At 45.7% G+C, this 12,738-nt stretch overlaps 1 protein-coding gene across 9 annotated transcripts in view; it reads right to left on the reverse strand.

Annotated features, from left to right (window-relative positions):
* LOC133446264 (probable ubiquitin carboxyl-terminal hydrolase FAF-X) overlaps positions 1 to 12,738 on the reverse strand; it is a 108,129-nt gene that overhangs the window by 31,681 nt on the left and 63,710 nt on the right. For 6 of the 9 annotated variants that reach the window (XM_061724271.1, XM_061724269.1, XM_061724274.1 and 3 more), the window contains 8 exons: positions 12,259 to 12,499; positions 11,968 to 12,117; positions 10,039 to 10,159; positions 8,285 to 8,415; positions 6,272 to 6,550; positions 6,056 to 6,181; positions 2,393 to 2,530; positions 1,325 to 1,491 (listed from right to left, as the gene is read on the reverse strand). In XM_061724271.1, the coding sequence (XP_061580255.1) occupies positions 1,325 to 1,491; positions 2,393 to 2,530; positions 6,056 to 6,181; positions 6,272 to 6,550; positions 8,285 to 8,415; positions 10,039 to 10,159; positions 11,968 to 12,117; positions 12,259 to 12,499 (1,353 nt within the window). The remainder of the gene's footprint in view (positions 1 to 1,324; positions 1,492 to 2,392; positions 2,531 to 6,055; positions 6,182 to 6,271; positions 6,551 to 8,284; positions 8,416 to 10,038; positions 10,160 to 11,967; positions 12,118 to 12,258; positions 12,500 to 12,738) is intronic. The other 3 variants (XM_061724273.1, XM_061724272.1, XM_061724268.1) reach the window with 1 other exon arrangement.

Raw genomic sequence — 12,738 nt, forward strand, 5'->3', positions numbered from 1 at the left:
ACAAATGCAGTCCTTCTTTAAAATACCCAGAACGACATTAAACACATGAAAAACCCATGATATGAACAGTAGCACAGTAGTCAGTACGTGCACACGGAGCAGCAACTCTGTGTCTCCTGAAGCGAGTGAGAGGATATGCAAATGAGGCGGATTTTCCAACGTATTTTTAGACATATAATGGACGTTTTACCATTTAAAAGACCAACAGCAAAACTCAAGGTAAGTTATCAGTTGTATTTTTCACAGTTTAAACCACAACAAATCACTTGACACATACATCTTACCATTTCAACAGCTTCAGGAGTTTTGCCGGGAGTCTGTGCCTACGTCACTCCTGAATATTTGTGTGCACCTCTAATTAAGGCCCCCCTATGCTACAGGTGACAGGGAACTATACAGAATTGTGTGCGTCCGGAATCATGAAGATTCTACTTTTATTTTATTTTATCTTTTCTAAATACAGGCTTTGAATTCTCTATGAAATTGTCGTTTTTGTGATAGTAAATAATAAAAAAAAAAAAATGTAATCAGATTTTCAATGTCATCTGGCGGGCCAGATATTATTGGAGACGGGCCAATTTTGGCCTGCGGGCCGCCAGTTGCCGACCACTGAACTAGGGACTAGGAACAGGAACTAGGAACCGTCTCAAGTAAACCACCGTCCTGCCGGACCAACACCGTTACTCACACCAGGAACTAGGAACAGGAACTAGGAACTGTCTCACGTAGCCGCATGCGGCTCTTTAGCGCCGCCCTAGTGGCTCCTGAAGATTTTTCAAAAATGGTTGACCTTTTTTTCTTCTTTCTTTTTTTCCCTTTTTTTTTCTCTCTTTCTCTTTTTTTCTTCCTTTTTTAAATCTCGACATTTTGGCTTTTTTCTCAACATTTCGACTTTTTCTCGAAATTTCGACTTTTTTCTCAACATTTCAACTTTTTTCTGTGCATAATGAAAAATACATCTCCCCCCAGTTCTAACTAATATAGAAACATGCAGCAAGTGTTCCTTCATTCTAATTCTGATACAAGACTTTTCATTTTTTGCGGCTCCAGACATATTAGTTTTTTGTGTTTTTGGTCCAACATGGCTCTAAAACATTTTGGGTTGACGGCCCCTGGTCTAGATCAAACTCTCCACGTTGCTGCGGCTGGAAGTTTTCCATTAATTATCAATAATAGCTCGTACCTGCTGTGGCTGGAAGTTTTCCATTAATTATCAATAATAGCTCGTACCTGCTGTGGCTGGAGGTTTTCCATTAATTATCAATAATAGCTCGTACCTGCTGTGGCTGGAGGTTTTCCATGTATTATCAATAATAGCGCGTACCTGCTGTGGCAGTGCAGCAGCAGGTCGATGATGAAGGTCTGCCAGGCCTTCTCCTTGCTCAGCGTGTCCAGCGCCGTGGGCATGAGGGCGAAGCACAGCGTCATCACCTCCAGGGCCTCGCAGCACACCTGCTCGTCCTCCCCGTCCGGCTCCTTGGCAGCGTTGGTCTGGGGGGGACAGAGACGTGGGGGGGGGGGGGCAGAGACGGGGGGGGGGGGGGGGGGGGGGGGGGGGGTGTGCAGAGACGTGGGGGGGGGGACAGAGACGTGGGGGGGGACAGAGACGTGGGGGGGGACAGAGCTTAGTGCTGGGACGATACGGTAACTCACCACTCAATACTGGGGCGATAACGATAATATCACCATACACAATATCTACATTCATCTCTACAGGACTGTCTCAGAAAATTAGAATATTGTGATAAAGTTCTTTATTTTCTGTAATGCAAAAATGTCATACATTCTGGATTCATTACAAATCAACTGAAATATTGCAAGCCTTTTATTATTTTAATATTACTGATCATGGCTTACAGTTTAAGAAAACTAAAATATCCTATCTCAAAAAATTAGAATATTCTGGGAATCTTAATCTTAAACTGTAAACCATAATCAGCAATATTAAAATAATACAAGGCTTGCAATATTTCAGTTGATTTGTAATGAATCCAGAATGAATGACATTTTTGTTTTTTTTTAATTGCATTACAGAAAATAAAGAACTAATTTTCTGAGACAGTCCTGTATATTGTAAGAAATTTCATTAACGATATATGTGACTGTAGTTATGCATTTATTCAATGCCAAAACTTCCTACAATGTAAAAAGAAAGTAATTTGTATATTTCCTCTCTGCTGCTAGTCTGTAAATGTAAACACTGTTGGACACATTAAAGTGCATGAACAATAGTGCGGTGACAACTGCGTAAATCCATTGTGTTGTAATAAATAAACCATATTTGCTATCAGTTTATCGATTATTGCGACAGAGAGCAACAATAATCCCCCCCACTCCTGCAGCTCCCTGGTCTCACCGGGGGGGGTTAGATTCCTGCAGGACGGTCCTTTACCTTCTCGTAGATCCGGCTGATGTCCTCGTTGGAGCTGAACACCAGCTGCACCGTCCCGCAGCCCGACGCCCAAACGATTTTCTGCACAGCTCGGATCACACAAATGTCTGGGATGTACTTTGATGCCTGGAAGAAATTCTGATGAAAAATACAGAATACATCCCAAAGAATCTATTACTCCCTTATTCCTACAGTCCTCCACTCAGCAGACAGACGGCAGGACAGACGGCAGGACAGACAGACGGCAGGACAGACAGACGGCAGGACAGACAGACGGCAGGACAGACGGCAGGACAGACAGACGGCAGGACAGACGGCAGGACAGACGGCAGGACAGACAGCAGGACATGGAATCAGCAGCTTCAACAGTGATCTTTGATGCAACACATCTGCTCTGTAATGGCTCTTCTCCACCAGCACCGACTCGTAGTGCTGGTCGGTATACCGGTTCATACCGAATACCGGTGTTTATTTTTCTTATGATATGAATTTTTCATATACCGTAATACCGGTGAGTATGCACACAACGTTGGGAACGCGGCGCGGCGGAACGTAGCGCCGCTGGACACTGTTTGTGTGGGGACTGTTTAGCGAGTGAGCAGTGAGCAGAGCCGGCAGGGAAAAGTCAACAGTGCGGCGTGTCCGCGTGTAACTTAAATCTACCATGGTCTCAGCGTTAGGGCTCGGCCAAGTGAGGCTTTATAAATATATGGGCTATATAAATTTATTAAATATATGAGCGCGGAGTCGGCAAGGAGCTGCGCGCGGCGCCGAGCACGAGCCGGGCGCACAGTCAGTCGCGCTGTGAAGCCTGATTTATGGATCCGCGTTAAATCGACGCGGAGCTTTCGCCGCTGGGATTTTTGAGTTATTTATGAAGAAGTTCTGAGTTCCCTCTGAGCAGTACTCGAGTTGAGGGGGGATGAGGGGTGGTGTGATGGCACCCCCCCCTGAAATAAAAACGGTCCAAATCATCCCCCCCTGAAATAAAAACGGTCCAAATCATCCCCTCTGAAATAAAAACGGTCCAAATCATCCCCCCCTGAAATAAAAACGGTCCAAATCATCCCCCCCTGAAATAAAAACGGTCCAAATCATCCCCCCTGAAATAAAAACGGTCCAAATCATCCCCCCTGAAATAAAAACGGTCCAAATCATCCCCCCTGAAATAAAAACGGTCCAAATCATCCCCCCTGAAATAAAAACGGTCCAAATCATCCCCCCCTGAAATAAAAACGGTCCAAATCATCCCCCCCTGAAATAAAAACGGTCCAAATCATCCCCCCTGAAATAAAAACGGTCCAAATCATCCCCCCCTGAAATAAAAACGGTCCAAATCATCCCCCCTGAAATAAAAACGGTCCAAATCATCCCCCCTGAAATAAAAACGGTCCAAATCATCCCCCCTGAAATAAAAACGGTCCAAATCATCCCCCCTGAAATAAAAACGGTCCAAATCATCCCCCCTGAAATAAAAACGGTCCAAATCATCCCCTCTGAAATAAAAACGGTCCAAATCATCCCCCCTGAAATAAAAACGGTTCAAATCATCCCCCCTGAAATAAAAACGGTCCAAATCATCCCTGAAATAAAAACGGTCCAAATCATCCCCCCTGAAATAAAAACGGTCCAAATCATCCCCCCTAAAATAAAAACGGTCCAAATCATCCCCCCTGAAATAAAAACGGTCCAAATCATCCCCCCTGAAATAAAAACGGTCCAAATCATCCCTGAAATAAAAACGGTCCAAATCATCCCCCCTGAAATAAAAACGGTCCAAATCATCCCCCCTGAAATAAAAACGGTCCAAATCATCCCCCCTGAAATAAAAACGGTCCAAATCATCCCCCCCTGAAATAAAAACGGTCCAAATCATCCCTGAAATAAAAACGGTCCAAATCATCCCCCCTGAAATAAAAACGGTCCAAATCATCCCCCCTGAAATAAAAACGGTCCAAATCATCCCCCCTGAAATAAAAACGGTCCAAATCATCCCCCCTGAAATAAAAACGGTCCAAATCATCCCTGAAATAAAAACGGTCCAAATCATCCCCCCTGAAATAAAAACGGTCCAAATCATCCCCCCCTGAAATAAAAACGGTCCAAATCATCCCCCCCTGAAATAAAAACGGTCCAAATCATCCCCCCCTGAAATAAAAACGGTCCAAATCATCCCTGAAATAAAAACGGTCCAAATCATCCCCCCTGAAATAAAAACGGTCCAAATCATCCCCCCCTGAAATAAAAACGGTCCAAATCATCCCCCCCTGAAATAAAAACGGTCCAAATCATCCCCCCCTGAAATAAAAACGGTCCAAATCATCCCCCCCTGAAATAAAAACGGTCCAAATCATCCCCCCTGTAAAACTGCCATCCCTCCTTTCCATCCCTTATGTCATTTCATCAATGAATGTGGTTTTACTGCTATTTCAACATTTAGTCATCACCAGAAAAATAACTTATTTGACAATTTTCACCTTGAAATTTCACTTGAAATAAGTAGGAAAATCTGCCAGTGGAACAAGATTTATCTTATTTATTACAAGCTAAAAAAATCTTGTTCCACTGGCAGATTTTCCTACTTATTTTAAGTGAAAATCTACTTGAAAACAGACTGATTTATTGCTTGTGTAGTTGAAAAAATACATGAGAACAGGACCTTGAAAAAAATAATCGCATTGTAAACGGCATCATTTTGTGAGTCCATGCAAACCTGTATTTATACTAGTGTGGACATTAATGTTTTTCTACAATATTTCGTCCTCATTACAGTAAAATAGGCCATTCTAAGTCAATTTACTTACTATTTACTTTACGATTTACTTAATGAGTGTTGTTAGAGGAACTGAGTTCATTGATTGGCTATTTATTTACAAATGTAGCCACAGATGAAGACAAAATCAATCTTGTATGGAAAAAAGCATTAAAAATCACAATAATCCAAGAATCGTGGCACCAATAATCGAAATCGAATCGAATCGTGAGGTTCCCTTGTTTGCACAGCCCTATACCGAGTAGATACTTTTCTGTTTCCACTCTGCCGAGGTTCTAAGTTCTGAGTCGGGCTGTGATGTCATCACACTCCAGGCCACCGATCGGTCGGGGGGCTGGAGTCTTGCATTATTTTATCTTTTATTTATTATCTAAAAAAATTGGAATATTCTGGGAATCTCAATCTGAAACTGTAAGCCATAATCAGCAATATTAAAATAATAAAAAGCTTGTAATATTTCAGTTGATTTGTAATGAATCCAGAATGTATGACATTTTAGTTTTTGTTTTTTTAATTGCATTACAGAAAATAAAGAACTTTATCACAATATTCTAATTTTCTGAGACAGTCCTGTAGGTACTAGTAAGTGCTAGTAGGTTCTAGTGGAAAAGTGCCGTTAAAGAGCAGCTTCAACAGTGATCGTTGTTGCTAAGCAACACATCAGTTCTATAAAGAGTTGGGGTTAACAGGATGTTAGAGTGTTGTATATACAGAGTTAGAGTTAACAGGATGTAAAGGTACTTGAGTTGGGGTTAACAGGATGTAAAAGGTACTTGTATTCTCCTCCAGCAGAGTTAGAGTTGGGATTAACAGGATGTTAGAGTGTTGTTTATACAGAGTTAGAGTTAACAGGATGTTCAGGTACTTGTACTCTGGTCCAGCTCCATTACCTCGTCAGAGATCTGCTGGGCCAGCCGGATGGCCACGTTGCGCAGCATGCACTCGGAGGCGGGGTTGGGGATGTTCTGCAGGGCGCTCTGCAGCACCAGCGCCTGGTCGTGGGTGGCCTGGTTGATCTGTGGGGGGGGGGGAGGTTAATACCAGGTTAATACCAGGGGGGGGGGGGGGCAGGACTGGCTGCTGGGGGGGGGGGGGGGGGAACTCACCGGGGACACGGGCACGTTGCCCTCGGCGTTGGGCTGGCAGGCCTCGGCCACGGCCTTCACGTGGCCGTAGCCCACGGCCGTCAGCAGCAGCTTGGCGATCTTCAGGGCGTTCAGGTACGCCCCCCGCCGCGTCTCCATGTCCGCCGACGGCAGGAAGTTGTTCCGGGTCAGCATGCTCAGCACCAGCGGCAGCCCGCCGCTCTTCAGGAAGTTGTACTGGAAGTCGCTGGCGTCCTCGCCCAGCGTGGCGCTGGCGGGCATCAGCAGCGCGTAGACCACCTGCAGGAGGACAGGCAGGAGGAAGGATGAAGGATCTGAAGCTGCTGGTGACGATGCAGCGACCACGCAGCAGCGACCACGCAGCAGCGACCACGCAGCAGCGACCACGCAGCAGCGACCACGCAGCAGCGACCACGCAGCAGCGAATAAGAATAAACTAGTGTTGTTTTCAGCCTGTTTCACTTCTAGTTTCAGTCTAGTCTTTGGGTCCAGCTATCATTTTAGTTTTTATTAGTTTTAGTCACGTTCATCCTCCTTTTAGTCGTGTATAGTTTCAGTCGACTAAAAGTCTGAGCATTTTAGTCAGAATTGTCCATTTTAGTCTAGTTTTAGTCGAGGAAAACTGATGACATTTTAGTCTCCATCTCGGATGGATGGATGGATGGATGGAGGGATGGTGATGGATGGATGGTGATGGATGGATGGATAGACGGACAGACGGACGCAGGGATGAATGGATGGAGGGATGGAGGGATGGTGATGGATGGATGGAGGGATGGTGATGGATGGATGGATAGACGGATGGACAGACGGACGGACGCAGGGATGAATGGATGGAGGGATGGATGGTGTGAGGTTAATCAAACTTTTGAACTAGTTTTTGTCCTTATGAACTGTCACATGCTTTGTTAACAGATGTCAGGACAGCCACTTCCTGATACACTCAAGGGTTTCGACTGTCCTGGGGACAGTTGTCCCATTGTACTTGAGGTTAACTAAAGGTTAGCTGGATGCATCTGTTCAAAGACCTCCAACAGAGTTGTAGAGCGGCGCAAATACCTGCCTCGGTCTCCATTGGCTGTAATGTAATCAAAAGTTTTTTCAAAAGAATCTCACTCTGTCTTCGCATTGAGCTTACTCACTCATTTTAAGGAATATCTGAATAAAATTAAGATTTTCAGAATCTGCCGGTTTCTGTGTCTCTCACAATGTTTTTGTTTTTCTGCTACGGTTTTCTCACAAATCGGAGTTATTTGAGAGCTTGTCAGAAGCCAAAATCTGGAAGGTTCTGAAGAGAGGTTCTTGTTGCCCCTAGCAACCAGAAGTCAGCTGCTGGGTCATTCAGCCAGAACTGGTCACATGACTCAGTCACTAAAGACTTCATATACCATAATCTGACCCCTGACCTATATATTATTATTATTATTTATTATTATTATAATGCTATAAATTTTAAGTAACCCCCCCACACACACACACACACATTGAGTTCTTGACCATAATTGGAGCAAATTAGCCCCGCCCCTTCTTCTGATTGGTCGATATGTGATAGTCCGATAGCTTTTGAATGGTTTGACATAGAGAGTCGTGGGTGGTGTCATCGGACTTAGTTTTGAGTCCTTCACCTTTATTGCTGAAAAATGCAGCAATGTACACAAATGGGCAGCAGCCCCCGTGGCACTCTCGAAATTTCTGCGAGGAAATTTTCTAGTTACATTATTGTTACCTTATAGACTCAAGAATGCATTCATTCCAGATACAGAAGGCTCTAATTTGAGTTTACAACATATCTATTTTTTCCCGTGATTTCGTGGTGACTGGGATGGAGGACGTGACGTCACCAGAACTAAACCAGAGGAAAATACTGAAAACACGGACATTAAGATCTTTGCTAGAACATTTCGTCTTGTTTTGGTCAACGAAAATGAAGTTTTTATTTTGTTATCTACATTTTAGTCTGCTTTTTGTTCCTCTACAATATAGCATTCTATATTTAATGATGGTTGTGGTCACCTCGATGAGGTACAGCACTTGTGAGGGCGACGGGCCGAAGAAGCAGGAGTCCAGCGACGGACTGAGGCTGTTCTCCCCCAGCTTGGCGTGGTCCAGACACACGGCCCTGAGGTTCTCCACCGTGGTGTTATCTGCACAGACCAGAGTAGCAGGTGAACAGACCAGAGTAGCAGGAGAACAGACCAGAGAACAGACCAGAGTAGCAGGAGAACAGACCAGAGTAGCAGGAGAACAGACCAGAGTAGCAGGTGAACAGACCAGAGTAGCAGGTGAACAGACCAGAGTAGCAGGTGAACAGACCAGAGTAGCAGGAGAACAGACCAGAGTAGCAGGAGAACAGACCAGAGTAGCAGGTGAACAGACCAGAGAACAGACCAGAGTAGCAGGAGAACAGACCAGAGTAGCAGGAGAACAGACCAGAGTAGCAGGAGAACAGACCAGAGTAGCAGGAGAACAGACCAGAGTAGCAGGAGAACAGACCAGAGTAGCAGCAGAACAGACCAGAGTAGCAGCAGAACAGACCAGAGTAAACAGACCAGAGTAGCAGGAGAACAGACCAGAGTAGCAGGAGAACAGACCAGAGTAGCAGGAGAACAGACCAGAGTAGCAGGAGAACAGACCAGAGTAGCAGGAGAACAGACCAGAGTAGCAGGAGAACAGACCAGAGTAGCAGGAGAACAGACCAGAGTAGCAGGAGAACAGACCAGAGTAGCAGGAGAACAGACCAGAGTAGCAGGAGAACAGACCAGAGTAGCAGGAGAACAGACCAGAGTAGCAGGTGAACAGACCAGAACAGACCAGAGTAGCAGGAGAACAGACCAGAGTAGCAGGAGAACAGACCAGAGTAGCAGGAGAACAAACCAGAGTAGCAGGAGAACAGACCAGAACAGACCAGAGTAGCAGGAGAACAGACCAGAGTAGCAGGAGAACAGACCAGAGTAGCAGGTGAACAGACCAGAGTAGCAGGAGAACAGACCAGAGTAGCAAGTGAACAGACCAGAGTAGAGAACAGACCAGAGTAGAGAACAGACCAGAGTAGCAGGAGAACAGACCAGAGTAGAGAACAGACCAGAGTAGCAGGAGAACAGACCAGAGTAGCAGGTGAACAGACCAGAGTAGCAGGTGAACAGACCAGAGTAGCAGGAGAACAGACCAGAGTAGCAGGTGAACAGACCAGAGTAGCAGGTGAACAGACCAGAGTAGCAGGAGAACAGACCAGAGTAGCAGGTGAACAGACCAGAGTACAGACCAGAGTAGCAGGAGAACAGACCAAAGTAGCAGGAGAACAGACCAGAGTAGCAGGAGAACAGACCAGAGTAGAGAACAGACCAGAGTAGCAGGTGAACAGACCAGAGTAGCAGGTGAACAGACCAGAGTAGCAGGAGAACAGACCAGAGTAGCAGGTGAACAGACCAGAGTAGCAGGAGAACAGACCAGAGTAGCAAGTGAACAGACCAGAGTAGAGAACAGACCAGAGTAGAGAACAGACCAGAGTAGCAGGAGAACAGACCAGAGTAGAGAACAGACCAGAGTAGCAGGAGAACAGACCAGAGTAGCAGGTGAACAGACCAGAGTAGCAGGTGAACAGACCAGAGTAGCAGGAGAACAGACCAGAGTAGCAGGAGAACAGACCAGAGTAGCAGGTGAACAGACCAGAGTAGCAGGAGAACAGAGTAGCAGGAGAACAGACCAGAGTAGCAGGTGAACGGCCCTGCCGTGGTTAAGGAGACCGGGGGGGGGGGGTCCACACGTACCTGGGGGCATCAGCTTCATCAGGACTCGGGCTCCGTCCCGCAGCTGAGGCATGTTCAGGTTGCAGCCCAGGTCAGCGATCTGCCACAGGAAGGAGATGTAGCGCAGATGCAGCGACATGATCTGTGGGGAGAGGAGTGTTTGTCACATGATCAGCTGATCCCCCCCCATCACCCCTCCATCACCCTGATCTGTGGGTTGATGACAGTCTGGTCTAGACCTGTGATGGGAAAAAAAAAAAAAAAAAAAAACAAAAAAAAAAAAAAAAAAAAAAAAAAAAAAATCGATTCTCGATTCTAAATCGATTCTCGTATTAATTTCTAAAAATCGATTCCTATGTCTAAAGATCGTTTTTTTTCATCATTACGTCACAACTTTTGGTATTTTTTTGTTTATACCCAAAAAAGGAATGTTTTGTTTGACACGAGAATAACTAGTGCCATGTTTTTACCTTTAAATATGTTTAAAGGTATGAAAACATAAACATTACAAACATTAAATTACATTTGCATAAAACGCTAAAAACCAAATTCTCAAAAATTAAGAACCGAAATACACAGAAAATGGAAAAAATTAAAAAAGGAATGTGGGAAAAATAAAAGCGATTTCATGCGTCTCCATTTCCTCCCTGGATGTGTTTGGTAATTCTGTCCAACGATGTTTCTGAAAGCAGTTGTATCAGCATTCTGGGAGCTGATTGGTCCTTACAGCATCATTAGCTGCAATACTTGCTGTTGAATCTCAATATAATTAGAGGCACTCCCCTCCACAGCTATGCAATAAACTCTTATTATTGCTCAGGCTTATTTATTTATTTATTCTTCCGTATAAACTTTGGCGCATAAACTAGTCCCGCAGCTTTGAGAAAACTCGAAAAGTAAAAACGTAGACACGTGCGCCCTAATCGGGAATCGAGTGGTATGACTTTTATTAGCGATTGGTGCGCATGTTTTTGCTCAACGTGCACAAACGTGCGCTTTTTAGGCCATCCGGAACGCATTGGGAGAACTTTGGGGCCTCACTACTCGCACACCGTTACTCGAAAAATTATGAACCGATTTAGAAAGTTGTAGGCCCTGAATTTAACTACAGTCCTGTGAATTTTCAGAGCGATCGCACAAATAGTTTTCGCACGAAGTGCAAAAACATTTCCAAATTTCCAAACTAATGGGGAGATTTTCCCATGTATGTGTGTGGCGCGGAATGTCCCACTGTGGATGGGAGGAGGTAAAAAAAAAGCCAAAATTCACCTTTTTTCTGAGTCACCTAACTTTCTCATACCTGCACGTAGAAATGTCATTCAAACTTCAAAACGGAGGAAAACTTCTCTTCACTCCAAAACAACAGTTTTTTCCTAAAATGTACACTTTTCTAAATATGAGCACTCAAGCGAGGACTGGAAATCACTTTTTCGTCAAATCTAGAGTGTGGAATTCAGTTGGTAGAGTGTGAGAAACAGTAAAAAAATAGCCTGAATTTTTATTTGTAACTCGAGCTCACGGCCAAACCGTAAAAAGGAGACAAATAATTTTTGGTCAGAATGTAGACATAGGTATTGGGATTCAATAATTGTGTCTTTGACAGGCGGGGTATGCACAAAATTTAAACAGGGAGGGCTAGAGCGGCGCCAATACCTGTCTCAGTCCCCATTGGCTGTAATGTAATCAAACGTTTTCTTCAAAAGAATCTCACTCTGTCTTCGCACTGAGCTTACTCACTCATTTTAAGGAATATCTGAATAAAATTAAGATTGTCAGAATCTGCCGGGTTCTGTGTCTCTCACGATGTTTTCGTTTTTCTCCTACGAGCTACGGTTTTCTCACAAATCGGAGTGATTTGAGACCTTGTCAGAAGCCAAAATCAGGGTTTTTCTCACAGCCAAACCGGAAGGTTCTGTGTGCTGACCCCCCCCCCCCGACCCGGTAACTCACCACTCCGGGGAGGCAGCTCTCCACCTCGGGGTTGGGCCCGTCGCTGTAGTGGTTGCCGTGGTTACCGGGGGAGCCCGTGGACGAGTCGGAGGAGCTGTCCGGACTGGAGGGCATGTTGGCGCTCACCTGGGTCAGCTTGGCCGTGATCAGCTGGAGGAGGAGGAACATCAGGGGAGGAACAGCGTGAGTTTGGCAGCTCCGGGGGGTCAAAGGTCACCCGGCGCTCCGGGGGGGTCAAAGGTCACCTGGCGCTCCGGGGGGTCAAAGGTCACCCGGTGCTCCGGGACTCACCGTCTTGTCCTTCAGGTTGAGCTGTCCGATCAGCTTGCGGTCGTCGGCCGGGTCCACCACCTCCCCCCCGATGAACAGCTCGATCTTGGTGTGCGCGGCGTTGGCCTTGATGCGGTTGAGGATGGCGCGGCGCACCGAGCCGATGGTGTCGTTGGTGTGGGACCAGATGTCCAGGTCGTCCACCTGCCGGCCCTGGTTGGGGAAGCGGACGATCAGGGTGATGTGCTTCCCCCGGAACGCTCTGCAGGGACACAGGGGAGAGCCGTGAGTGGAGACACGTCCTCCGCAGGGCGTATACCGGAGCTGGAGCGAGGGGAATTAAGACCTTTTAACACCATTTTCACACAAAATTTAAGACCACAAAGACAGAAATCCAGCGCTGAGGTCGAGGTTGCCAGATCTGACCGGTTCCAGCTAGAGATGCACCGATCGATCGGCAACTCTATCGGTTTTGATCGGAAAATAATGGCCAATCCCAAC

The sequence above is a fragment of the Cololabis saira genome, chromosome 6 (assembly GCF_033807715.1).
Source record: "Cololabis saira isolate AMF1-May2022 chromosome 6, fColSai1.1, whole genome shotgun sequence".
Taxonomy (NCBI): Eukaryota; Metazoa; Chordata; class Actinopteri; order Beloniformes; family Belonidae; genus Cololabis; species Cololabis saira.